The 27,060-nt window shown below is 31.8% G+C and overlaps 1 protein-coding gene across 1 annotated transcript; it reads left to right on the top strand.

Annotated features, from left to right (window-relative positions):
- LOC132717304 (kinesin-like protein KIF28P) lies at positions 1-27,046 on the top strand. Its single transcript, XM_060700737.1, has 23 exons — positions 1-556; positions 4,835-5,023; positions 5,830-6,036; positions 6,729-6,857; positions 8,269-8,307; positions 10,578-10,741; positions 11,060-11,171; positions 12,479-12,546; positions 13,397-13,524; positions 15,081-15,162; positions 15,666-15,796; positions 16,068-16,125; positions 16,471-16,597; positions 17,216-17,479; positions 18,847-18,954; positions 19,401-19,546; positions 19,942-20,202; positions 20,656-20,819; positions 22,431-22,486; positions 23,158-23,235; positions 24,858-24,972; positions 25,470-25,625; positions 26,115-27,046. The coding sequence occupies exons 1-23, from the start codon at positions 500-502 to the stop codon at positions 26,273-26,275; spliced, it is 3,000 nt and encodes a 999-aa protein (XP_060556720.1). The 5' UTR covers positions 1-499; the 3' UTR covers positions 26,276-27,046.
- The last annotated feature ends 14 nt before the right edge of the window (positions 27,047-27,060 follow it).

The raw sequence follows: 27,060 nt of genomic DNA, 5'->3' as shown, positions 1-27,060 counted from the left end.
TTTGCTAATGGATTATTGTGCACGTTTCTTTCCTGTATACAATATCACGACTCTAACAGTTTTATACGGTTTGCATTAACGGGAACTTTTCTCTCTTTTTTTTCTATGGAAATGTATTTTATTGAATGTTACATTGTGTTCACGGTTATTGATCGGCGTGATTAAGTTGTCACGGGCTGTTTTTTTTTCTTTAAAGGATCTCAGCTTTCATACAATAATTTATATATACGATTTACCTTTTACGAATAAAATTTATTTCGCGAGACGATTCAAGTTTGTTTGGATCGCAGCTGATAACGAAAATCGATAGACTCAAAATATGACTAAATAATACAAATACCTTCCATAATGTTGACCACTAATGTAATATTGGTGTACCCGGAACGTACTGGGGATGGACTTATTTTGCGTATTTCTAATTTACTGTTGTTAGTGTAAGCTTGTTATTCGTTGCGTTTGGAGATTAAAAAAATCACAAGACAGAAATTGAGGATAAAATATGCCAGGGACATCGGATAGTGTTAAAGTAGCTGTGAGGGTCCGACCCTTTAATCAGGTATGTTATATTGAAATTCCAAACTTGTTATAATGTGATAATACTGGTAAGTAAACGAATCATCTCTAACTTTAATCAAGTGTTATAGGTTAACTATTGGTCTATACATGTATTATAAAACCGATCAAAACTTTACATATAATGATATATATAGAATGATTGATATTTGGCGATATGATATAAGAATTATATAGAAACATTAGACCGACGACAGACATTTACGCTGAATTAACAAAGGAAATCTTAATGCGGAAATAGCAGTACTAGCCTAAAAAAGAGAAATATTTGCTATCTGATATGGACTGGTATATTTGGCCCAGTTTTATATCGACTGATGTCTTTTTTTGTTTGAATAACTTTGCAAAAACTGCTGATAAAATAATGTTCTTATCATGTTTAAAAGGTATGAGACAGTTATTGACGAATAATGATCACTGATTAATGTAAAAAATGTGCTGAACACAATTTATAGCATGATTTACATGTATAAGTGTTTATTGATGTGCTGTGCATTCTCAAAGGTTTCATTTTCTAAAGGTTTCATCATAAATAATTACCAGGTGATATAACAGGACGTCAGATCAAAGAAATGTAAAATCAATTAATATAGATCATTCCCTCTACACTCACACATAAAAAAGTCGTGCATACAAAATGTAAAGTCGGGAATGACTTTCTTTCCGCTCGTCCAGATAAAATGATTTTCTATTTTATTTGATGTGTTCTATTAAATACTGTCCAGTTTGAAGATTAAGTACACTTAAATTTTTATCTTTGATGGAAACATAAACATTATACAGATTATTACCTAGGATGTTTTAATGTTTAAGAAATATTATAATTACTTACGACTGTAACCGTATTGAAGGAGCTTATTTCCGGTCAATTTACCATTACGTATTAAAGACACATTAAGCCTTAAAATGAGTTTTTTTCTTTAGAAAGGACAACATGTGCAAATAAGAAATGATTTTGTGCTTTATATAATGCTTTAAATAATGAAGTCTAAAGCATGTTAGATGGTTATCACTTGAAGAAATACGCACAGAATGTGAAATAATTTGTCGTTAAAGTAGCAACATGTGATCGAACGTTGACTTCCATACAAAATACTTATCACTTATACACTATATACTAAATGCTATATACAAAAACATAAAAGATAGTTTCTCTATGTTGCCAGTAAGACACTATTTGGAACACGATTAGGCCACCAAAACTAAAGAGCTTTTAATAATGTCTTTTTTCCTTTTTAGGCTCTGTTGGGCCTATAAGTTCCAATTTGTATACATTTGTACGTTTTGTATTGATAATATCTATATACTGCACTGTGAATCGTTAAGAAATAGTAATTAAAGTATTTATTGTGCAGTGGCGAAACAAGACAATTATTATAAAATTATTTTAAAATACTTGATTTTATCTTTAACGATAATTTTAATGAACCACCTTCTATGATATAAACACAGAAAACACATTGGGTGGAAACTTTAGGGATAGTTTTGTTTTCTTCAGCTGGCGTTTGCACATTATCATTTAATTGTATACTGTTCATAATTCTTCGTTATCACTATTTAAAATTTCCATATTATTTCTTAAGCATTCTAAATGCTGCTCTATTCCTGGGCTTATTTGTGTATTATATATGATAAATATATGATAAAAGAGGTTTGTATTTATTGTATATATCTGTCCGAAATACGGTGCCCCTTCCCTCCCCCCTCCACACACACCTTGGTGCTTTTCTGAGACGACAAGCTTGAATCAACATGGCGTATGCATATAAATAATTTATGCTGAGAATTCGTTTAGTTACTAGCGGAAAAATATGAAAGTACTGGTACATTGTACATAATTTATGGGCACTAAAAGTCTATTACCTTGCGTTTTATTACACTAATATAAGAACAATGTATAAATAAATCTATACCCTATTTAATAAACTAATATGCATTACTGTCTGATTGCTTTTCGTGTTCACAAACACAATACTTTCTTCTATACTCCATGAAACAATTCTATCATTTACACCTCTGTATTCTAATATAAAAACACAGATTTTTGTTTTATTTGCTTTAATTTTATTACAATATCAGGCTATTTTAGTTTATTTGTTGCTTATACAATAAAATCTTAGTAATGTATAAGAATAGGGCATGTATTACCTAAGGATTGAATAGTTTTATTGGTTCGTTTAAATTAATTTCGCCGCAAGTTCTTTGGGTACAAAGCTCTTCAAATATTCTTTCTACATACCTTAAAAATCATATGACCACCACAAAGAGCTGTAAAACTTAATTATAAAAGATAGGTCTTATCACATTAAAACTCTTTGTTCTTTAATTTGTCGTCTGCAATAGTGTCAATAAAAGTCAGGTTGTTAGTTTTGTCATAAATTTTCATCACTTATATGTCAACCTTTAGACCATACAGGCGTAAAGTAGTAAATAAATTATTTTCCCCCCTTATTCGAATTACAACAAACAACTTCAAAAATAAATCGTTGTTCTCAGGTACTCTCTATTTACGTATTGATATTTTAACACTTTATTAAGTATTTAAAAGGTATTTATAAGGTTAAACTGACATAATATAAACATTATGTCACAGGGGGGCTGACGATTTATTTGTTTCTAAACTCCGGTAGATATTTTTCTACTTTGTGAAATGTATAAATAATCTTGAAGTTATCGATATTAAATTCGTTTTATGCCAAAGGTTATTATCTGTTACGAAAATAAATGTTTTATCTTTATCCTAAGCTTAAATACACGACTTATAAACATATAAGAAAATATAATAAATTACGTAATTTCTTCACATTAAGAAAGATAACATTAAGGCATCTTGCATTTTATTCGGATTAACTGCTGTACAATTATTTCAAATTATCAAAACTGGCACCTAACAACAACAAAACATTATTTGTAATGCTGTCAGTTGCAAAATTCACGTTATGATTAAAAGGACCCCATGAGCTTCATAATGAAAACTTTTTTATTTTGAGTATAAAAAAAGAATTGTAAATTATCTCATGAAATCATGTTTTATTTGTTATAATGTAATAAATTTCTTTTCATATCCACTCTTTTATAGAAATATTGACGATTGAAAAAAAAAGAAAAAAAAAGAAGATAAAAAACACAGTATTTTAGATATATTCGGTATTTTTGTTGTTGTTTTTTTTTTCAATTGACTTTGAGTTTATATTTTAGCTTTAAACTTACTTCAACCACTCTCGTGTTCGTGTCTCATAAGAGGACACATATTAGTTCCCCTAGTAGGTTCGAACCCACGAGCCAACGTTACCTATACCTTTTTGTGTAACAATCTTCATTACATTCAGTGTACATTATTGATAGAAACAGATTAATTAATCTCGTGTTGATAAATACATGTATGAAAAGGATTAAAATACGTTTTTGTTCTCATTTATGTAGACCCTTTAAGACATTTTATGTAGAACATGTTATCTAAATCGTCTGTATATCAACAAATATATGTTTCTGTATAGCTGCAGTGGTAAGATTTGAAGATTTATTATTCACTCAATACATTATACATGTAAATATGAGGTAAATAACAAACTGCAAATTGTTGACATAACTAACACTATTATTTCTACATAGACAGGAGAAAGCATAACATCCACACAAAATGAAACGAATTATTTAAAAAAAAAAACAATCATCAAAATTCAACACAATGTTGTATACATGTATATTTAAATGGGGGGGGGGTAAACATTATCGTTATTAATTTTTTCGAATAATACACTAAATGACATGTTTAGATAGTTAAAGAGGGTACAAGCAGAGTATTTACCGCATTCCAGGACAGACGAAAGTGGCATAAACTGCATGTAACAAAAATAAATAGTGAAATTAATATTCAGCTATTTTCGATTACAAATACTTTGTATTCAAAAGGTTGTTATTCTTCTTCTTCTTCTTATTATTATTATTATTATTATTATTATTATTATTATTATTATTATTATTATTATCATCATTGTTATTATTATTATTATTATTATTATAATGATTATTATTATTATTCTTATTGTTGTTGTTATTATTTTTATTTTTTTTATTATTATTATTATTATTATTATTATTATTATTATTATTATTATTATTATTATTATTAAACTATTATCATTATCAGTTAAATTAAGTTTGCATAGAATATACTCGGAAAAAATTACGTTTTGATGTGTCAAAGACATTTTATGTCTTACATTACGAATATGTAAGTTTAATTATATATATGTTTCAGAGAGAGAAGAATGCATCCTCGAAATGTATATTGTCAATGAAGGACAAATCTACTACAATAAAGAACCCGGATACAGGCGAAACAAAGACATTTGCATATGACCACTCCTACTGGTCACATGACGGCTACACGGAGACACCTGGCGGCATTTATGAACAAGACTCACCTGATAGCCAATATACCGATCAGGTGAGAAATAATTCTTCATCTGCGCATGCCTTGATAATTCAAAATATTGTTGTAAAGTCTATTCTATCTTGTCAAAAATAACTATTTAAACTAGCAAAGCTTACGGGTAAAGAATACTATGAGCAAGCGATTTCAACAGTATTCCACTATTAAAATAAGAACATGGCTACCAAAAACTTGGTTTGAAACAAAATGCTATTTAGCTCCAAGTCATTTGGTCTAGACTATAAGCCATGGTCACGTTTACATGTATAGTACTTAGTGTATGTACTTTGCGCTTAAAAGAACTTATTATTCTTTCTTTGGGAATGAGAAACGCCGTACCTTTCACTAAATTACAATTTCTGGGACTCGCCCATACATACAGGTTAATGGTTAACTTAACTAAAATGGTTTTTATTGTCTTTAGTTTCAAATCTTTGCAGGAGGTAATTGATTATGCATAGAAAGGCATTACATTTTCTAGGAGATAAAACGCCTTTTGACAGCATGTTATTTTCGTATGACATCGTATTGTTCGTGCGCAGCAAAATTTTAATTAAATGCCAAGAATGGGTGCATTTGTTGAACGATTGTAATCCTATTAAGGAAAGTTAAAAGTTGCACGGAAATAACCTAATGTTAGTAAACACTCAAAATGTTGTTCGTTGCCACTTTTGTAAGCAAGATATTACAAATATTGTACAGATTGCCCCTACGGACAAATATATCATTACACTCACTCCTGGAAACAATAATTATAGAATTTATTTAAATTTTCTATTTATCGTCATTGTGTCTAACTTTTTTTTATTGACACCTTACAGAAATGTTTGTTTAGAGACCTTGGGCAAGGTGTACTAGACAACGCCTGGCAGGGCTATAATGCCGCCCTTTTTGCATACGGACAAACGGGGTCAGGTAAAAGCTACTCTATGATTGGATACGGACCAAATAAAGGCATCGTTCCAATCACGTGTGAGGAATTGTTCAAGGTCATAGAGACTAATAAAGATGAGAAAAAACAGTTACGAGTAAGTAAAGTGAAGACATAAATCCTATCTAGATAACAAACTAAGGTCCAAGTTGGCGTTTATATGCGGAATGGTTTTAGTTTTATAAAATATTTTATATCATATTTCAAAGCATGCTTATGCCCATTTTTTTTTAGATTCGTTTAGCATTTTTACTAATATATCATTTACAACTACATGTATTTTGAATTGAAACACACGATGTTGTGTTTTTTCCAATTTAATATAGATCTATATAAAAATGTAATTATAGATTACCAAAGAATGCAGATAGACGATACTCCGTTTCTCATTGTTCTTTATACGCGTCTCTGTGTTTCTTTATTTGCTATTATTGTTAAGAGTGACTTATTAAACTCAGCAAGTCTAGTATTATTGTTCTGCATTTTTAATGCTAGAAGATCGGGTTCCAGTCGCTGGTCGATAGCTCTCTTTGTTATATATTTGGATACCGTCTAAGGTTACCGTGTACGGTTACTATTTACATAGATTGAGTTATTGTTACAACGACTAATTCTTAAAATTTCAATTCATAGAAAAAATGTTTATCAAGGTCGTCAAATTAGACGCGCGTTTTAGATTTAGGACACGTTCTTCTCTAACAATTGTTTATCAAGCAATTCATTTTAAAAGCACGTTTAAGCTATTTATTTGTATACCTTAATAGAAACCCCACTGCTTTACTTTTTCAGGTATTTTTCAGTATGTTGGAGATTTATAATGAACAAGTTCGAGATCTCCTTTTGAAAGGCAAACCGCCTCACGGAGGCCTCAAGATAAGACAGAATCCAAAGTTAGGGTTCTATGTTGAAGGGTTAAAGGTACGTTTGGTGTCATATTACACCTTGTTTAACTCTCCCGGTAAGATGTTGACAAATATAAGTGGGAGCTAAATTTTAAAAGCATAGAATATGGTTTGTTAAATGTTGAGTTCTGCTTAAGCGGTGTTAGAGGGTGTGGGTGGTAGATTGCAAGTACCGGTACCAGTACCGACTATAAACAGGCTCAATCAAAACGATTTTTTTCAATTTTGCTGTTCTGGGCGTTCTTTAGGAATTCTTCTTATTCCTTTCTATTTACCTAATGAAGATGAGATGTTAAACACTTGTACTGTAACTCAGTAAACTGCTGAAACAGAAGGTGGCTTTCGCCGTCATTATAGAGCTCAAAGTGATTATGAATAATTCTAAAATTTGAAGCTGGAGAAACCCATTAAAATTCAGCACCTTAAAGAGGTAAAGAGGAAATGACGTGTATAAATTTATGCTTTGCAGGAAGAGATATAGTATGCGCGCATATCGATTTGCAGAATTTTCAATGATTCTGTATTAAGATAAACATCTTCATTGCTAAAGGGGTTTCTATTCATATCTGTATAAAATATTACATCATGTTGTTTATAATGCTTGTGCAGCATCGACAATTTTCCTTACTTTAATGGTTTATGCCGGGTTTAAATTTTTGTCGTAATTCAAAAATACACTTAGACCTCTTTATTTCTATTGTATGAATCTGGACTACAGTTTCTACCTTTGTCAAACATTTCTGTCCTTCTGAGGTTTATGTCAACAAATCAGGCAAATTATTCAATATAAAATTGATGTTTGATAAAGAATGCAAAATCAAATGTTTTAGGAACCATAGAAATTCATCAATGTTTTGCGCTTTACTATTAATATTCCTGACTGCGTTGCATTGAAATTCTGTTAAACTTCCATTCATATATTGACATTATTTGCCCAGCCCGTATTAAATTATTACATTTAGAACATACATAACATAAATAGTTCTAAAGGTTTCAGACATACACATTTCAATTTACATACCAAAGTTAATTGTTAAAACGTATACACATTTGCGGCAGTTGGAAATATAATGTAAATAAGTAGAACTAGTCCAAGTCCCTGTAAATATTGTCATAATAAGCTTTTAAACAAGCTGTGTACATGTTAAATGAAAACCACGAGAATTTGTGGTATTACAATCAGCGCCTGATGCATTTTATTAGAGCTGGGTTTTTTTTTCTTGAAAATTCGAAGTACAATGCATGTAGTGACACGTGATCTAGAACATTAAAATGTTGGCCGCGGCTCGGTTAAATTTGTAAGAAAATAACATTTACATAATCCGTATAGAGTAACATACTTACTTTCGCAACTTCAAAGAATGCAATACTTTATACCTATAAGGCATTGTGAATTTATATTTCTATCTATTGCATCTTGTTTCCAGCAAGTACCGGTCAGAAGTTACAAGGAGATAGAGAAATTTTAAAGGAGTAGGGACAACCCAACCCGGGCTTTCTCCATAAAAACAGCGCCCCCAGCAGCCGGGCACCATGGTCATACAATCGTTTTTGGGAAAAGGGGAAAAAATTGGGGTTTTCAAACCGGGTCAGTTTTTTTCATAAAAACTACCTCCCTTCCCTGCGTACTTTCAAAAAGAAAAGGGGAAATAATTAAAAAACTGAGGGGGGGGGGGGGGCCAAAACGGGAAAAATTTTTGCTCCATAAAAACTTTAGTTTGCAAAAAAAGTTTCCCGGGGTTCGATCTTTAAAAAGAATTGGAAAAAGGTAATTGCTATGGGATTTTGCTTATATCACCAAAAAAAAGGGGCGGGTTGTCTGTTTATGCCCTGTAAAAGGAAATTAAAGGGACTTTTTTGAACTTTTATTTTCAAATCAAATTTCATGACAAAACGCCCCGCGTAGACTTTTAAATATCTCTTGAACGTCAACAATATCAATAGCATACATTGTAGTATATTATCAACACATTTTGAAAGAAACAGTTAACTGCGTCAATAAAAAATAATTTTATATTGCTCGTTTTTAGCTCGACTATTCGTAGAATAATCGAGCTAATGCAGTCACCCATTTGTCGGCGTCGGCGTCGGTGTCGGCGTCGGCGTCCCCGTGGTTAAGTTTTTGTATGTAAGCTGGTATCTCCATAACTACTGAAGGGAATGGATTGAAACTTCACACACTTGTTCTCTGTGATTATCTAAGATGATTGGCACAAGTCCCATAACTCTGATTTGCTTTTTTACATAATTATGCCCCCTTTTCGACTTAGAAATTCTTGGTTAAGTTTTTGTATGTAAGCTGGTATCTCCATAACTACTGAAGGGAATGGATTGAAACTTCACACACTTGTTCTCTGTGATTATCTAAGATGATTGGCACAAGTCCCATAACTCTTATTTGCTTTTTTACATAATTATTCCCCTTTTTCGACTTAGAAATTCTTGGTTAAGTTTTTGTATGTAAGCTGGTATCTCCATAACTACTGAAGAGAATGGATTGAAACTTCAAACACTTGTTCTCTGTGATTATCTAAGATGATTGACACAAGTCCCATAACTCTGATTTGCTTTCTTACATAATTATGCCCCTTTTTTGACTTAGAAATTTTTGGTTAAGTTTTTGTATGTAAGCTGGTTTCTCCATAACTACTGAAGGGAATGGTTGAAACTTCACACACTTGTTGTCTGTAATTATCTTAGATGATTGGCACAAGTCCCATAACTCTGATTTGCTTTTTTACATAATTATGCCCCTTTTTCGACTTAGAAATTCTTGGTTAAGTTTTTGTATGTAAGCTGGTATCTCCATAACTACTGAAGGGAATGGATTGAAACTTCACACACTTGTTCTCTGTGATTATCTAAGATGATTGGCACAAAGTCCCATAACTCTTATTTGCTTTTTTACATAATTATGCCCTTGACTTAGAAATTCTTGGTTAAGTTTTTGCGTGTAAGCTGGTATCTCCATAACTACTGAAGGGAATGGATTGAAACTTCACACACTTGGTCTCTGTGATTATCTAAGATGATTGGCACAAGTCCCATAACTCTGATTTGCTTTTTTGCATAATTATGCCCCTTTTTTATCTTAGAAATTCTTTGTTAAGTTTTTGCGTGTAAGCTGGTATCTCCATAACTACTGAAGGGAATGGATTGAAACTTCACACACTTGATCTCTGTGATTATCTAAGATGAATTGGCACAAGTCCCATATTTCTGATTTACTTTTTCGCATAATTATTCCCCTTTTTTGATTCATAAATTCGTGGTTAAGTTTTTGTGTGTAAGCTGGTATCTCCATAACTACTGAAGGGAATGGATTGAAACTTCACACACTTGTTCTCTGTGATTGTATTGAAACTTGAAGGGTTTGTACCTTTTCGTACAATTTTATGTATTCATATAGGTAAGCATTATTATACTCAATGAAACACCCTTGTGACAAATTTTCGAATAGTCGAGCGTTACTGTCCTCCGACAGTTCTTGTTTTATTCCCCGATATTAAAATCATATAGTGAACTACCAATAAGTATTTTACAGGCGAAGGACAAATATGTTATGTTTATTACCCTAAAATAACTTCTGTTTATCTGTTGTGTAATCTTCACTTATTAAAGCACACGAAATTACCTGCTATTTGTAAATTTATGGCATATAAAACCCGATTGTCATTAATACATGTAATTTTTTAAGCGCGAGAAATTTTTTTATTTATATTTGTCCTTATTTCAGGTCATTATTGGAGAAAGCGGACAAAGTAACACCCGTAGTAGTGATATAAATCTAGTAGACTTGGCCGGTTCTGAAAGAGCTGATTCCACTGGGGCAACAGGTGATAGGTTAAAGGAAGGGTCCGCTATCAACCAGAGTTTGTCAACACTCGGAAATGTGATAAGGTAGAGGCGAAAGAATATGAAAGAACATGCCTCTTGATCAAATTAATATGTAATATAATTATAGTTCGAAATTCCCCACAACATACAGTGTCCACATTCAATCCAAGACAATTATATTGCTTAAGGATGAATGTCAGTGTTTTACATTTTAGACCAATTTCACAATTTTATCGTAATCTTTAGGTAGGATATTTTTCTCATAAAAAAGCTCTATATTGGTATATCTTTCCCATAATAAATCTATATCAGGTTAAATAAACTTAACTTATTTTGGCATGAATTCAATTGACATTGATAATTATTTTCATTTATTTACAGTGCCCTAGCTGATGTAGCAATGGGAAAGAAGAAAGTTTTAGTACCGTATAGAGATTCTGTCCTCACTAAACTGTTACAGTCTGCACTGGGAGGTAACAGTAGAACTATTATGGTAAGTAACGTCAACTCTGATTGGACAATGCAATCTGACTTCTGAACTTTTAACATAATTTTGCTTGGTTTACTTAAAATGTCAAGGTGAAGGCCAAAAAGGCGCTAAAGTAAGTTTGAGCAAGGAAAAGTAATCGTGCCATATAATTCTATCCAGATTTATCAAAAAAATAAAAATAATAATAATAATAAACCATACACTGTTACACCCCATAAAATCTAACCTTAATTAATGTGCCAAATGTTTCAAACAATGTCTTATAAATTACCCTGATGTGTGATAATTCTTGATAATTTTCGCCATGAATACCAAATTAAGACAACTGTATAAATGTCAAATTAAATCATTCTTGTAAGAAAATTGCTATGTCATACTTTCCTCATCCATTTTATATGAACACGAACACTTATATACATAGAATGGATGGTCCCCATGGACCTTGTGGTATTGATTTAAACAATTACGCAGTTTTTGATCAATATTCTATATATTCATGTATTATGTAATGCAGGATATAGGCAGGTTGAGGAAATAGTTCTAACTTTTATTACAACACCAGTGTCTCATTATTGTTTAATGTTTTCTTTCATACATGTTATTATATTAGATAAATATTTATTGATTTATACTACCCATAGTTACTACAAACGTATTGAAATGTGGGCAAATGCGATACAATATTTCAAGATACTTCTTTTTTATTTTTTTGCTGAAACGTTTAGTCATCAACGTTCTTTTTCTTAAACATGTACACAACTTTAGGACTTACATATTTTAAAAGTGACATTATGCTTATTTTTCTATTATTAAATAGAGCTGAATTGACTATATACATGTATTTCGAAAGGTTAATTTTTATAATGGTGATTGACCAAAAGTTGATCCTGGAAAATTTTTAGGAAAAAATATAAAGTTGCCTAAAATATAAAAAGACTGTCCCACTCTTTTTTTTTAAAAAAAAAATTGAACGTTATAGGTGAATTCTGGTGGACATTTACAAAAATTTCCATGGGCAACGTGATATATATATCAGTCATGCGAAGTAAATTATAAAATTTTGACTTTCACCTGTCACTTATTAAAAGCCATTAGATGGGCCTAATGTCACTAAACGTGTGTGTTTACGAACGCAAATTGCAGCTTTCAAATTTGTGCCAAAATTGTTGCAAAAAACCTTGATAGCCCTCTACAGAACGTTTATGAAAGGAATGCTACCGGCCTTTCCATAAATTCACAAAATCACATTTCCATGTAGTTTAATACTGAGTGTTTTTCCCCTTATATATGACACCTCCTTTATTTTACAGATTGCAGCCCTCAGTCCTGCTGATATAAATTATGATGAAACATTATCAACAATGCGATATGCGGACAGGTTGGTAACTAGTTGAAACTTAATTGTAGCTATCAATCTTAACATTAAATGCGGGAGGTATTGCAAGATTTATACTGAATTTATCTGTAATGGAACGTCTGTATTACCATAAATAATTATGTTGATAGTTTCAAATACGGACAACAATCCACGAAAAATATATATATGTATATGGATGGTGTTGGTAAATGTGAGATACATGATCTGATATTACATATATCAATATAAAGCAGATAATACATTGTTATAGAACATAATATTATTTGTTGTCATATGAATGTCCATATTTATCACTATGAACTCTATCAACATTTTTTTTCAATAAATGTTTTATAAGAATATCTAAATGATACATTTATATTGTTTTAATCAATATTTTAAATACCCATGGAGATGTGCCCATTTTAGATCAATCCACTTTAAAGATAATTTATGTTGTTTTATTATATTTTTTTTATCGATTCATAACCTTGAATTTTGTAATTTTGCAGAAAAGATATTTTACTTTTTTCATATTTATTGACATCTTTGATCGCAAATCTATTTAAAGAACAATTATAAAAAAAATTATCAACCTTTAAGTCAATTGCACGTACAGTTGTTTTATAAATGTCCTTCAAAATATCTAGTTAAACATATTACACTTGAATTGTTTTTTCGTTTTATGCAGCTATTTATTTATATACTTGATAAAAATATGTTTAAATAAACTTGGAATGATATTTACGATTGAGTGTCTCAATAGATTTATTAGAAAAAAAGTTTACAAATATACATGTATATTTACTTTATAAGATAAATAATGCCACTCATGCATGTGTCCTACATATTTTACCTGTTATTTTAACAGAGCAAAGAAAATCCAGAATAAGGCGATAGTAAATGAAAGTCCGACAGACCGTCTCATACGAGAGTTGAAGGAAGAGAACGCTCGGCTGATGGCAATGCTGAAAAAACATGGCACTGGCGACACAACAGGTGATATACTGACTTCTTTATATACAACAATAAATCTTGGTCCGAAATACCTATTTTTGCCTACTCCCTTATTTATTTCCCTGAACTTTAAAAGCACAGGCTATAATATAATATTACAAAATAAAATACTTTTAATAAGACATAAAAGAAAAGAGTTTAATGGAATGTTATGAAGTGAAGATTTTTGTTTGAATAGCTGACTCAATATAATTAATACTGAAATACCTCAAATTTTATATGCTTTCTACTGCACGTTGGATAAGTAGTCGGTTACTTGCGAAGGAATTTGTTATGTTATTACTAGTTAATTAGTTATGCAAGTAGATCGACCGTCCAGATATTACCAATAGTGTGTTTAAATCGGCAGAAAAAAACAATAGAAAAAAGAGACTGCTTACACTTGGTTAAGAAAAAACCCTTGACATAACAGCTAGACATATTTTTGCTGTAAATTGCCTTTTGGACAACCCATCTGCCGTTTAAGCTGCAATGCATAGAAGATAGAGATAAAAAATGAATCCATAAAGAACGTTCACAACGGCAAAGTTGAAATGATTCAGGCTTGGTCTGAATAAGCTTATTGAGTTTATTGTTTACGGAAAGTGCAAGCTACCGTCCACGCTCCTTAACACCGCCTTAAAATGCTACCTGAAATATTCGTATGGTGGCTAATACATGTATCTATACATGTATAATGTAAACTAAAGCCTGTGACGATATTTCAAAACAAAAATGAACGTTTAAAGATATGTTTCGTCTTTTACCACCCCACTTAAAAGACAATCCTGAAAGTTGGTTGGGAAATAAAAACATAAAGCAGCTATAGAAATGGATATATCTTGAAACCACCTTTAAACTTTACCCCTGATTTTATCTTTGTATGAATGGTTCTTGTCAGTTATAATATTGCCCTCTTATATTTACGTGACTGTTCACTTGATATCTAAATTTAGTCTGCTAATAACTATATAAAAAGATAAAATTTCGCAATTAGGAACTATACAAATATAGAATGAAAATATCTATATCGGCTCATTTCAAGGCCAGTAAATAATTTCATAGTCTATAACGAAAATTATTCTATTGTTAAATAATTGATTCATGTTATAATGCCTTTTATTATATAAAAAGAACGCTGTCAAGTAAAGAAATATTTTTATGTAATGAAATGAAAAAGTTGTTTTGTAGTTATACTATGGACTGACATATTACTATTATGTCATTGACAAAACGAATATAATTCTGCATTATTTGTCTTTAAATACAAACGAATATAAATTAGACGCGTCACGACAAAACCAACATATTGCGTTTGCGACCAGCATGGATCCAGACCAGACTGCGCCCATGCACTTTTGTGGCTTTGTCGTGACGCGGCTCAAATTTAATTTTTATTGACATGGTATTTGTTTTGACATTTTTAATTTGAAGAAGATAGTACATATATTTTATTTATTTAGTTATGGTTAAAAATCCATAAAAACAACACAATTTTGTCAAGACATGTTTACTCTACAAATACATGTAATTAACAAAAAACATGAATACCTTTGCAGAGATTCAAAGCATGTTGGCTGACAATCAAAGAAAAATGGTTGACATGCAAATGTCCTGGCAACAACGGCTGGAACAAGCAAAGTAAGAGTGAACGAAATGAGTAAAATACTACCTGTTATAATAGCTCTTTAAGTAGTCTTTACTTACTCGTTAGAGCAACGACAAGGGCTCTTAACTTGACTCGGTAAAACTAAACAAATAGCAGATCTAACATAAGCAGTTTTAAGAGCGCCATCATTCCGGTTTTGCGTAACACTGATACAGTTTTACTGAAGCGTACCTTTGCATAAGCCCTAAAAAATCGTCATGTTCATTTTTATCTTTGCTTGTTTGAATTTTAATGAATCAAAGAAAGTCCGACAGTTTTTCTGTAATAACTCTAAGAACGACTAAGAACTTTTTGAAATCATGTGTTTTCTGTTTATTTTAGTATTCAGTTCAAATGTGCCTCGTTGTCAGTATAAAGATATTGGTAGATAACGGACTTTGCTATATTTGTGTGATTTTTTTACCATTCCTTTATTGCGTTCATCTAGAATTTGAACAAGACATGCATGAGATAGTAATATTTTTGCGTGTTTCAGACAAGAATGGGAAAAGTCTCACCATCTAGATGAAAGTATGTTGGATACAACATGGATGAAACATCCTTACATAACAAATGTGAACGAGGATCCACAACTTTCAGGAGTTATCAAACATTGTTTTTGTAACAGTAAGTCTCTGTAGATGTAAATAATAATGTAGGTCAAAAATATTAGCTGCTCCTTGTGAAAGAGGGGATTATTCCCCCAAAATATAAAAGATATGAAAAGAAATGGTTACAGATAGGGGTATTTTTTCTTCCTTTTTTTCACAGAGATTCTCTGGGTTTTTAAACAAATGTAATGTGTGTCTTAAAGATAGCAAATGATCTGTTTTTATTAAACAAAGCAGATACATTATATTCGAAATTTATATTTGAATTGATCTATATATAATTTCAGAAAGTACATTGGTTGGTAGGTCGGGGACAGAAGATGCAATACAATTACGAGGGCTTGGGTAAGAAACTTTTCAAATACCCTTTTTCGATTTTTTTAAACATTTTTAATCTTAATCCTTAACTTAAGACCAATATGCTTTAATATACTAGTAATATGAATTTCTTCTATATCCTCTATGACAGCTTCTGAAGCTATATATTCCATTTGAAAATTGCAATAATAAAAGCAGCACGTTTTTTTGAAAGGAAGATGATACTTTTTCATTTTCAAGTGTTTCTGACCATTTGGGTTTCATGTTCATGTCAAAAACATGGTTTTAAAAATTTTGGCCAAAATATGTCATGTACAATACATAAATAGTCTTTACAGGATTGTTTGAAAAATCTAATTCATAAAAATTCAGAATTGAGCCGGAGCATGTTGAGGTGTTAACGGACGGTACTAAGGCGTTTATTAGACCGTGCACGGCGACGGCTGCTGTCTACGTCAATGGTATCAAGGTGCACGAGCAAACACAACTTAACCATCAGGTCAGATATAGCAATTGTCTATTCATACATTTATTATAGATTTGGTCTGTTAGGTACATAAGGTAATCAATGCCGAATTGTGAACATGATTTGTTTTTGTTGAAACTTAGGCCAAATTTCTCTTCCAAGATTAAGATTTTTCTTCTCGGTTCCAGCTGGTTTTTGCCGGTCCTTTCAGTGTATGTGACCATGCCTGAAATAATGTTAAAAGGTACTTAAGAGTTTTTCCCAAAGCATGACAACATGAAAGTTACTGTATGGTCTATCAAAGTCGACACTTACAACTGTTTTATGTAGAATCTTGGTGACTCTTGTCTTCCTTATTCCTTTTCTAAATTTCTTGCAAATATTATAGGCCTATATATCATATATTGTAATATCACTTTGAAATGAAAAAAAAAACGCGTTGTTAATTAACAAAAAAACACATCAAGATTTATTGACAATACATTGTACATACATTAATAGATAAAGACTTTATTCGTTTGTAGATAACATAAAAATTATCTTTATGACTCAAGTATTTATTTGTCATTTTATGACCTTCTTTTGTAAACGTTTAATTTCGGTTCATGTGATCGTTTAAAGATTAATCAACATGTATTTTATATATTACAGGACAGACTGAAGTTTGGTTCAGCTAGTATGTTTCTATATATCGGCTATCCTGATGAACGAAAGAACGGCAACTCACCGTTTGCATACAACTATGATAATTTCATGCTAGAACTTGCCGAGCATGCCGGCGCGTCTGTTGACATAGCAACACCCCGAGATACTCACCATATTGATGACTTGTCCCATAGAGTTCTCTTTCAGGACTTTGTCGATCTTCTACCAAAACTTGCCGAGGCTAATGCAATAAGTGAGGAACTCAAACGTGTAAGTCAATAATATATAGTCTGTACGAATGCAATTTCCCATATATAAAGCGCACATCTTATGATTAACCCCAGGATGGGCATTTGTCTATGACTGGGTCAGTCTTGTCAGTGTAATAAGTGAATGGGTAGGTATAAAGTAAACAAGTTTCGATGAAGCAATGCTATAAAGTTGGAGATGCGCTCAACTGGATGGGTAAAAGGGAAACATGTTTACAGCTGATGACCATCATGTTTTTATGAAACAGGGATTGGGCTGAACTGAATGGATATAAAGTAAACATGTTTAGGTTGTGATGTTTCAATGAAACAGTGCTATAATTTAAGTTGGGGATTGCGCTCACTGTTTCAAGTAAAACTTTGTCTACTTAGCCTTAATATGATATGATTGTTGAGACGCAAAGAAAAACACTCATACACTCTCTGATAAATTAGCGGTGTCATTGTTTACACTTTTACATCGATTGCTGGTTATCTAGTAAATTGCTCTATAAACAAACTTATTTGAGTTACAGTTCATTACGCATTCACAATTATTTCCCACTTTATAAAAGGATCACATTATATTTGACTGTTCCATATGATGAAATAGTAAACATTCTGATACTTACATTTTAATGGAGTAAATGAAAGGGATTCGGGTAATTTGTCTTTATAACTTGTAAATACTCAGCTGTGGAATTCAAAGAAAACCTAAAAATGATAAAAAAAATCAAATGAATTTGTTATTCCTCGCAAACTCAGACACAGAGAGTAAATAAACAGCTAAATGTTTACTGAAGTTCGTTTGCTATGCATTTGAGTTTATTATTTATGATACTTTTATAAATGGCATCAAAAACTACTTGTTTGTATTACTCTTTATATAACACTTTATATTGTTATAACGACGTTAAGTGACATTCTATATAAACAATGGCTGATGTGGATATATTACTTCGTGTCGCTTTCTCAGGTTGTATGCGTAAACTGCTAGTGTCCTCAATGAAACAAATATCAATCGAAATCTTCTGTAAAGAAATATTTTTTTACGATTTTTGTGTACATATGCTATTAAAAGAACGCGGGACATCAGCTTACTTCAAAAATAAAGATGTATCGAAGTAATACTGTAAATCCAAATTGAGATTTCTTCGTCACTAGAGGTCTTTTGGTCAGGCTTTGTTTCAATAATTTAAGCAGTAATGTTTTGGTGGAAAGAGTAGTCCAAATATGTGTACATAGTTATCATGAATGCAGCGCGATCTTTCCTACTTTATATTTACATTTACATAATTTCAATATTTAATTTCCAAAACAAAGTACAAGATGGGAATAAATAAAACATATATGACATAAACCTGAAGTTTCTGGATATTAAATTTTCAGCATACAAAGTTTGAAGCGGTTGTTCGAAGTGAAGCTAGTCATGATCCAAAGGGGACAGCAGCTGGAAAGGAAGTCATCATCAAAGTTACAAATAACCAAACGAAAAAAGTATGACGTAATTCTCTTTAAACGCTATATTCAGATTTGTATGAAAACCTGTTCAATTGATTGAGATGAATATCAAATATCTAAATGATACATTAAAAGATACGTAATGTATTTTTTATTTAACTTTCTTGCAACGAACTATCGTTTATTATTAATTTGTTTTGGATTTGGAGCTCATTGTTTTTTTCCAAAAGATTCTGTTGCATTTGAATCGTATAAATGTTAACAATAGGTGCTCTCATATTTGGATTTAGTTAATTTTTACAATATATATTCTTTTGCATGTTCGAGATTTTGAAGGAAACTTCCAGATAAGAGGAGAGCTACCTATAGAATTAAGACTGAAAGGCTATGTGCCATTATTGTTGTCAGCAGATACATTTCTGAAACACTACATGAGGAAAATCATAATTACATAATTATTTGTATTTAATCTTACTTTTCAGGTTTGGGTATGGTCCATGAATAAGTTTTATAACCGTAAAGATTTAATGGACGAGTTATATTTGAAGTGGCTTGACGGTGATAATGTAATTACAACGCGGGACAAAGACCCATTTTGGGATCCTGTGGAGGACATATTCCTTGGAAGGTATTCTGTCACGACTGATGTTAAGTAAAATGAGCCACGCCATGATAAAACCAACATAATGGGTTTGCGATCAGCATGGATCGAGACCAGCCTGCGCATCCGCTCAGTCTGATCAGGATTCATGCTGTTCGCTTACAAACCCCATAACAAGTACTGAAACTGATAGCGAACAGCATGGATCCTGATCAGACTGCGCGGATGCGCAGGCTGGTCTGGATCCATGCTGGTCGCAAACACATTATGTTGGTTTTGTCATGGCGAGACTTAAATTGTTTTGTTATGTTACGTTTCAGTCATATTGTGTCGTATTTGCTATTAATACTTGCGTGTTTTTTATAGTTGAAATAGAGCCATTGATTTTCTTACAATAATAGTTTAACTTTTTTTCATTTTAGTTGCCATATAATGTTACAAAGTATTGCTTACTGCGCTGAAGTAGATGAACATTTTACCATTCATAACTACCACGGAAAAGAGGAGGCTGTCGTGCATGTGCAATTGATACCATGTGATGATAAAGGACATGCATTAGAGGACGATGTTGTAATGGAACCAAAAGATCTTCTTAACAAAACATTAAATTTCTCGTGTGTTGTGTCACAGTGTATGAGTGTTAGATGGATTAATGAAGATCATTTTCGCGGTGTTGAATGCAGGTTGGTTAAAGGCATTTTAAAAAATATAAAGGGTGTAACGAAACTTAGAAATCTTTTTGGGAGTTGCAAAAAATGTTATAAGCATACCAGTGTTCTTATGTAACTGACTGAATGTCCAAATATGTATACACTTAATATACTGGCCGGTCCCTTAACAAACGTAAATTATTTACAACGCCGTGTTCAACTTTACGCTTTTATATCATACATTGTATGTTACATTTAAATTTGTATGACAAATTAATATATTGTGAAAGGACTATCTAAATCACGACAAAATTTGTTTTGAGTTTAACAATTACAGCTACAAATACCGTCATATTTTTCAGGTTTACTTTATGTTGCATTAAAAATCCCTTAACCAGTATTTTGTGAAGGAACTATCTAAATCAGGACTGAATAGATTTGAGTTTAATAATTACAGAAACAGATTCCATTATATTTTATTTTCAGGTTTACTTTACCCTTCCAAAAACCTAACAAAACAAAAACAGTCTGGCACAAAGGTTATGTGGAGTTTGACTTTAAACAACTTTACAAATATAAACCAGTTACAGACAAGTTACTGGACTATCTTCATAATAACTCTATGGTTTTAGAACTTTGGGGAAAACAAGGTAAGCAAAGATATTCATACTGTTTCTAGATACCAAGATAACATTCAAAGTTTATGTTTTTAGTATTTTAAGTAGTTAGTTAAGTACCTGTGTGACTCGTTCACTTATTTCAATACGACAGTTTGGAATGAAATTAATTTTGGAATCACAACAGTTAATAGGTTAGACATACCATCAAAATAAAGTACATGTATAAATTAAATAAATGCGTCAAAAATTATCAATAGAATGCTTAACCCTAAGCGTCTGAGTTCTTTCTCGATTTTCACGTGCGAATTATTAAAGTGAAATTAATAAATTCACATATTGAAGTATATTTATTACGTTGGCAAATAAGTTTGTATCGTTAAGTCCATATTATTGCTACAGATATTTTTTTCACGCCGTTGATGATTTCTTTAATTGGTTGTGTTTAGCAATTGATTATTTTATCTTTATCATCATCCTGCTTATTATCTACGGAATGCCGTTAGGGCCATCGCCTATGAATGTGTTGATCTGAACGCGATAGTCGATAGTACGATGGTGAAAACGCGAAATCACGAAACTACGATGGTGAAAACGCGAAATTACGATGATGAAAACGCGATAGTACGATGATGAAAACGCGACAGTACGATACTACGATGATGAAAATGCGATAAACTTTCGTGTTCTTCACCATCGTACTGTCGCGTTTTCACCATCGTAGTTTTCGTGATTTCGCGTTTTCACCATCGTAGTTTTCGTGATTTCGCGTTTTTCATCATCGTACTGTCGTGTTTTCATCAATCGTACTATCGCGTTTTCACCATCGTACTATCGCGTTTCATCATCGTACTGTCGTGTTTTCATCATCGTACTATCGCGTTTTCACCATCGTACTGTCCGTGTTTTCATCATCGTACTACGCGTTTTCATCATCGTACTATCGCGTTTTTCATCATCGTACTATCGCGTTTTTCACCATCGTAGTTTCGTGATTTCGTGTTTTCACCATCGTACTATCGACTATCGCGTTTCAAGATTAACTCATTCATAGGCGATGGCCCTAACGGCATTCCGGAATGCCGTTAGGGGCCATCGCCTATGAATGGTTTGATCTGAAACGCGATACTCGACAGTACGATGATCTGTCGCGTTTTCATCATCGTACTATCGCGTTTTCATCATCGTGCTTTCGCGTTTTCACCATCGTAGTTTCGTGATTTCGCGTTTTCACCATCGTACTATCGACTATCGCGTTTTAGATCAACACATTCATAGGCGATGGCCCTAACGGCATTCCGTAATTATCACCACCACCACCACCACCATCATCATCATATTATTATTATTTTTTTTATTGTAACCTTTTTTCCATCAAAGCTGAATTATGTTTTTAGCTTCTCTTCATTTAAAGTGGACTGGTACACAATAGGCACATCTCCATAAGTATTGAAAATATTGACGAAAACAATAAAAATGTATCATTTGGATATCCTTATAAAATATTTCCCGAACAAGGAGAGAAATGTGCTGATCAAGTTCTAGAACAATTTATTATCTGCTACATATAGATCTCACATTTACCAACAGCATCTATATATCCAAGATATCTTTAATTTTAACGGTTTATTCTATTTTAAACAGTGAGTGAAGACGAGCAGTTACATTCAAATGGCATGTTACATGCAGATACTGAAAATGTAAGTTTTTTAAACAACGGTTTGTAAATCATTTTTACCTTTGACAGTATTATTAAGTTGACTGTATATCCTGTTTTACAACAAACAGCAAGTATCTTAATTAATTATTTTGAGCATTTTGTCATGTCGTTGTTGAACTATACGTGTAAATGGTGCAACGTTATTCCTAAATGAATGCTTTTATTACTTTATTTTATATATACTCTTATTTTACAGCAAAAAGTTTCTGAAGTTGGATATATTTGTCACTTTAAAGATAAAACTCGCTTATATTTCCAAAACAAAATTGACACCCTGAACCTGACACTACTTTTAACAACACTTTTAAATCACGCGAGATTGTGTCCTCAATAATGGGGAGTTTGTAATTTAATTAATTAATTAACTGGGCGTATTTCTTTAATATTAGCATGTTTTCAAATAGATGAAACGTTATTTTTTTTGCCACGAGACAAATTTACAGCAATTAAACCAATATTTTAGCGGTTTTTTTATTGTTTTAACTTTTAAATGTTTGATGGTGTAGGCAGGGATGCCCACTCCTGTCAATATCAATCATTATTCGTAAGATGGTGGTCTGTGCTATATGTAATATTTACAAGATTGTACTTTTAAAAAGAAAGTATGTTCATAAATGACATGCATGAAATTAAAATATTTCTTTTTTCTAGGGAAACGTGTCGAAACATCATAAGGAAAATTTAAAAGGGCATTGGATAGACCATCGTGATGATGAATTAATGTATATGGTACTCTAGCGATTTGTCTGAACATTTTGCTGAAAAAAGTGCTTACCTGGCTGGCGTCCGCTTTACTTAAATTTCGCAAAATTTGCCGACCATTTCCTCTATATTTTTCAGATTTATTTTTCTTCTTCTACTGGTAGAACATACAAACCCTAGCTCTAACATCGGCGTTCTTACTTTCAAGTTTTATGTTATTGAATTAACAAACATTTTTTTCTGAACTGAGGGGTCGCTGTGGAATAGCTTATTCTAATACATGTTTACACTTCTTGATTCATTATGACTTTTTTCTATAAAAGGTTGAGCATTTTCGAACTATTTTTAATACATTTTCGTCTATTTCTATGTTAAATCATAACTTTATCTGGCACGTTTCACCAGATATTGTATGCATATAACCTTTGCAAGAAAAGTCGTCTTGAAACGCTCATTGTATATTTATATTTAAAACTAATATTTATTACAGCTACTGGTATGTATATAATGACAAGTATTTTTTATTTATTTCTTAAGTATTATTTTTGTATTAATCATTTTATAGGGAGGGACGGATATTCTTTCACAGTTAAAGTCAAGAGTAAGTTTAAACGTTAGATAGAAAAGAAAATAATTGTTGTAGAGATGTGTAATACTATATTTCTAATTTTCCTCAGAATAATATAGTTTTAGTCACCTAGTGTACTCTCCAGATCTGTTTCTAGACTAATACCTCTTGTATTCTTTTTTTCGCCGCTTACATTAACGTGTACTATTGCTTCCACATTTTATAATAGTCTTGTAAATAAAAGTACCAGAATGTAATGTTTCCGATACAATCGGAACAACTCGGCTATTGGTCCTTATCCGAAGACTGGCGGAAATGACCGAAAAGTTGCAATTGGTTTCAATACAGAGCATTCAAGCAGTTGTATTTCTTGTATTCACCGGATAAATTAATTAATGTGTGTTGTGTATATTGCTTTCTTTTAATTCAAAGAGAACGTAAGACATTTGACTCTTACTTCTAGTAACGTTTGTTTCGTATGTAGGTAACACCAACATGTCACTACTTTTGAGGGAGCTGATTTCCGATAATTGAAACATAAATTAGATAATATAATGATTAATTATAAGAAAGGTGTAAAAACAGTGAATGAACGTTTACATTGAATCTTCTTCAGTATCCTTTATTTGTACTATATCTCGTTTTTAAGGAATTGAAGAAAACAAAAGTTTCTTAAAGTTTTATACATTTACAACAGCAATGCATTATACATTGCACTCCCTAAATAAGTATCTTAAATTAATACCGTCTTGGTGCCTTTTTTGACAAACTGGAATGTTTGAGACATTTTATGGATACATTGTACATGTATGTTTGTTTGATTGTTGCATGAGATTTTTTTTTTTGTATAAAGCGGATAGCAATAAACACTTTTCGTTGTAATGTTTTATATTTTTACTGATTCATTATATACGAGCTTTAAAATTCATTAAAATATTGAAATTGAAGTAAGCATTAATGGTTGATTAAAAAACAACAACATTAAAACATACACTTAATTTGCTCCAATTATTTATAAGGATTTTTTTTTCAAAAGTCGAGAATCTCGTGCAATAAAATATTTATTATAATTGAATTATAGGAAGATGAAGCTGAGATGTTACGTGAAGAATGTGAACAAATTAAGAAGGAGAATTTCAAACTAAAACAAACATTGATGAGAACAGAAGAAAAACTACGACTCATTGAAATGAGAGGTTTGTTATTTGAGATGTGTTTGCATGTGATGTAGACGAAAGAAAAGTATAGTTATAGTAACAATATCTATTGTAAGCAATAAATGACAAAACACTTTCAATCTTTTTACTTCAGTAAGGATGCTGGTCTTGACAAAGTTGGTTACTGTAATACTAAACAAATGAATTGTAGAAATTGTTTTTCACACTGATTAGTTAAGTGTATACAAATTTGTTTTACATTTTTAGTTTGATTGTGTTGGAAGGTATAAGCTTTTTAAAACATTTTTGAATTCATTACTGGAAACTACCTTGTGCTTAGCCATGAGTGTAAAGTTTCTTGCTGAAAGAAACAACGATTGTCCATGCTGTTAGCAATCCTTAGATTGCTAGTTCGACGCATAAATCACTGGATTAAACGAGTATTTAGACTGTCAGGGAAATTATAAATAGTTTTGATCAAAAGAGTCTTTTAAAAATTATTTGCCTTTACCTTTTTCATTGTTGATGTTTTACAGGTGGAATGAAGCGTTCCGGTAGTAGAGACAGAATCGCCTCCAGTAAAGCAGCGTCGTCTCAAACCGGTCTAGATGTAGATTTTGCTAAAGCATTACGAGATTTCTTTCAGGAAATGAAAGATATACAAAATGGTTTCAAAGACATGCGAGATTTTGGTTTGTATCTCTTTTCCTTTTTTTCTGAAAATTATTTTGTTTCAGATTTGTAATGGCGTTTCGTATACTATACAACTGAAATATGTTTTATTGTGGTTGATTTGGTTTTTAAAATCAAATAAATTTTCCCAATATACAGTTATTATAAAGTTATAATTTCGAAAGGTTTCCTGGCTTGGGCCTCGGGAGAGTAGTTGCAAGACTGGCCAGTCCGCGGCAATTTATTAAGCCATAATGAAGCAGCATGCCAAGGTGTCCACGTAACCTTGCTACAGTAAGTGAAGCAGCCGTACGATGTAACACATTGTGTTATGTAACTGAAAATGTGTTAAAAACCCTCCAAAGAACGACAACACAGCACTAGTTGCGAATATTTTTTTAATAATAAGCATTAATTAAGGCTGTACCAAATGTTGCTCTTTCAGCCAAACTCGCATATCCAATGTTAGTGATATATATGCATTATGACTTTTACTCTTTCATTTTCAGTATCTTCAACTAAAGACAAAATGGGTGCTAATGGAATAAAACAATCATTCGAAAGGCACGAAAATGCAATAAATACTGTAGATAACAAAATGACCGACTGTTTAGCTTCACTGAAGAAAAGTGCAGCCACTGCATTGCGCAAATCACGTTCAGAAAAATGATGACATCTTTTGTGGTTTGGAACATGTGATATATTTATTGTTCAACATTGCGTTTTTTGATAGGATACAAAATGATGAAATATGTTGTCTTGTTGTTGACATTTTGCAACATCTCAATCGTCAATAATTCAAGTATTATTATATATGAAAAGGTAGAGATATTTCAACTGCTGTAAATTGACATCAAATACAAGAAAATATAATTAAAAGGTTGCACCTGTGATATAGGGTTTACAGAATATGTATCTGGATTTCCATGATGAGTATATACAAAAACTGGGCGGATGAAGACATTACAACAACACCTGATCATACTGAACTGCGTCGACACAGCTAAACAATCTTGTTCAATCATATTCATGTACTGTATGTCATTAGTTTTTGACTTTTAGATTTTATGGGGGAGAAGGCATTGCAAACGTTTCTGGTATCTTAATCGTATATTATATTCATGATCAATATTTAAGGAGTGTAAGCATGGTGTTGTCTTCGAAGCATGGTGTTGTCTTCGCCAAGTAAGGGGTCAATTGTATACGAGTTTGTTTGATGTTTTCATAATATAATATGTGTTTGAAAACTGCAATACATTGTATGCTGAATGCGAGTATATATTTATAATAAAAACTTTAAGTGAAAGTATTGAAATTTAAATATAGAAATAATCAACGTACATTTTGTATTCAAAGTCAAACAAATAAATTAGTTCTATGAAATGGCATTACAGTGTATTACCTCTTTATGTGAATAGAAAATACAAAATGTTTAATCATTGGTGCTTGTTTTTT

This window comes from Ruditapes philippinarum, unplaced genomic scaffold, assembly GCF_026571515.1.
Source record: "Ruditapes philippinarum isolate M1 unplaced genomic scaffold, ASM2657151v2 ctg3355_1_1_1_1, whole genome shotgun sequence".
Lineage (NCBI taxonomy): Eukaryota > Metazoa > Mollusca > Bivalvia > Venerida > Veneridae > Ruditapes > Ruditapes philippinarum.
Note: the sequence above shows the minus strand (reverse complement) of the source record. Positions and strands in the feature narration are given on the sequence as shown.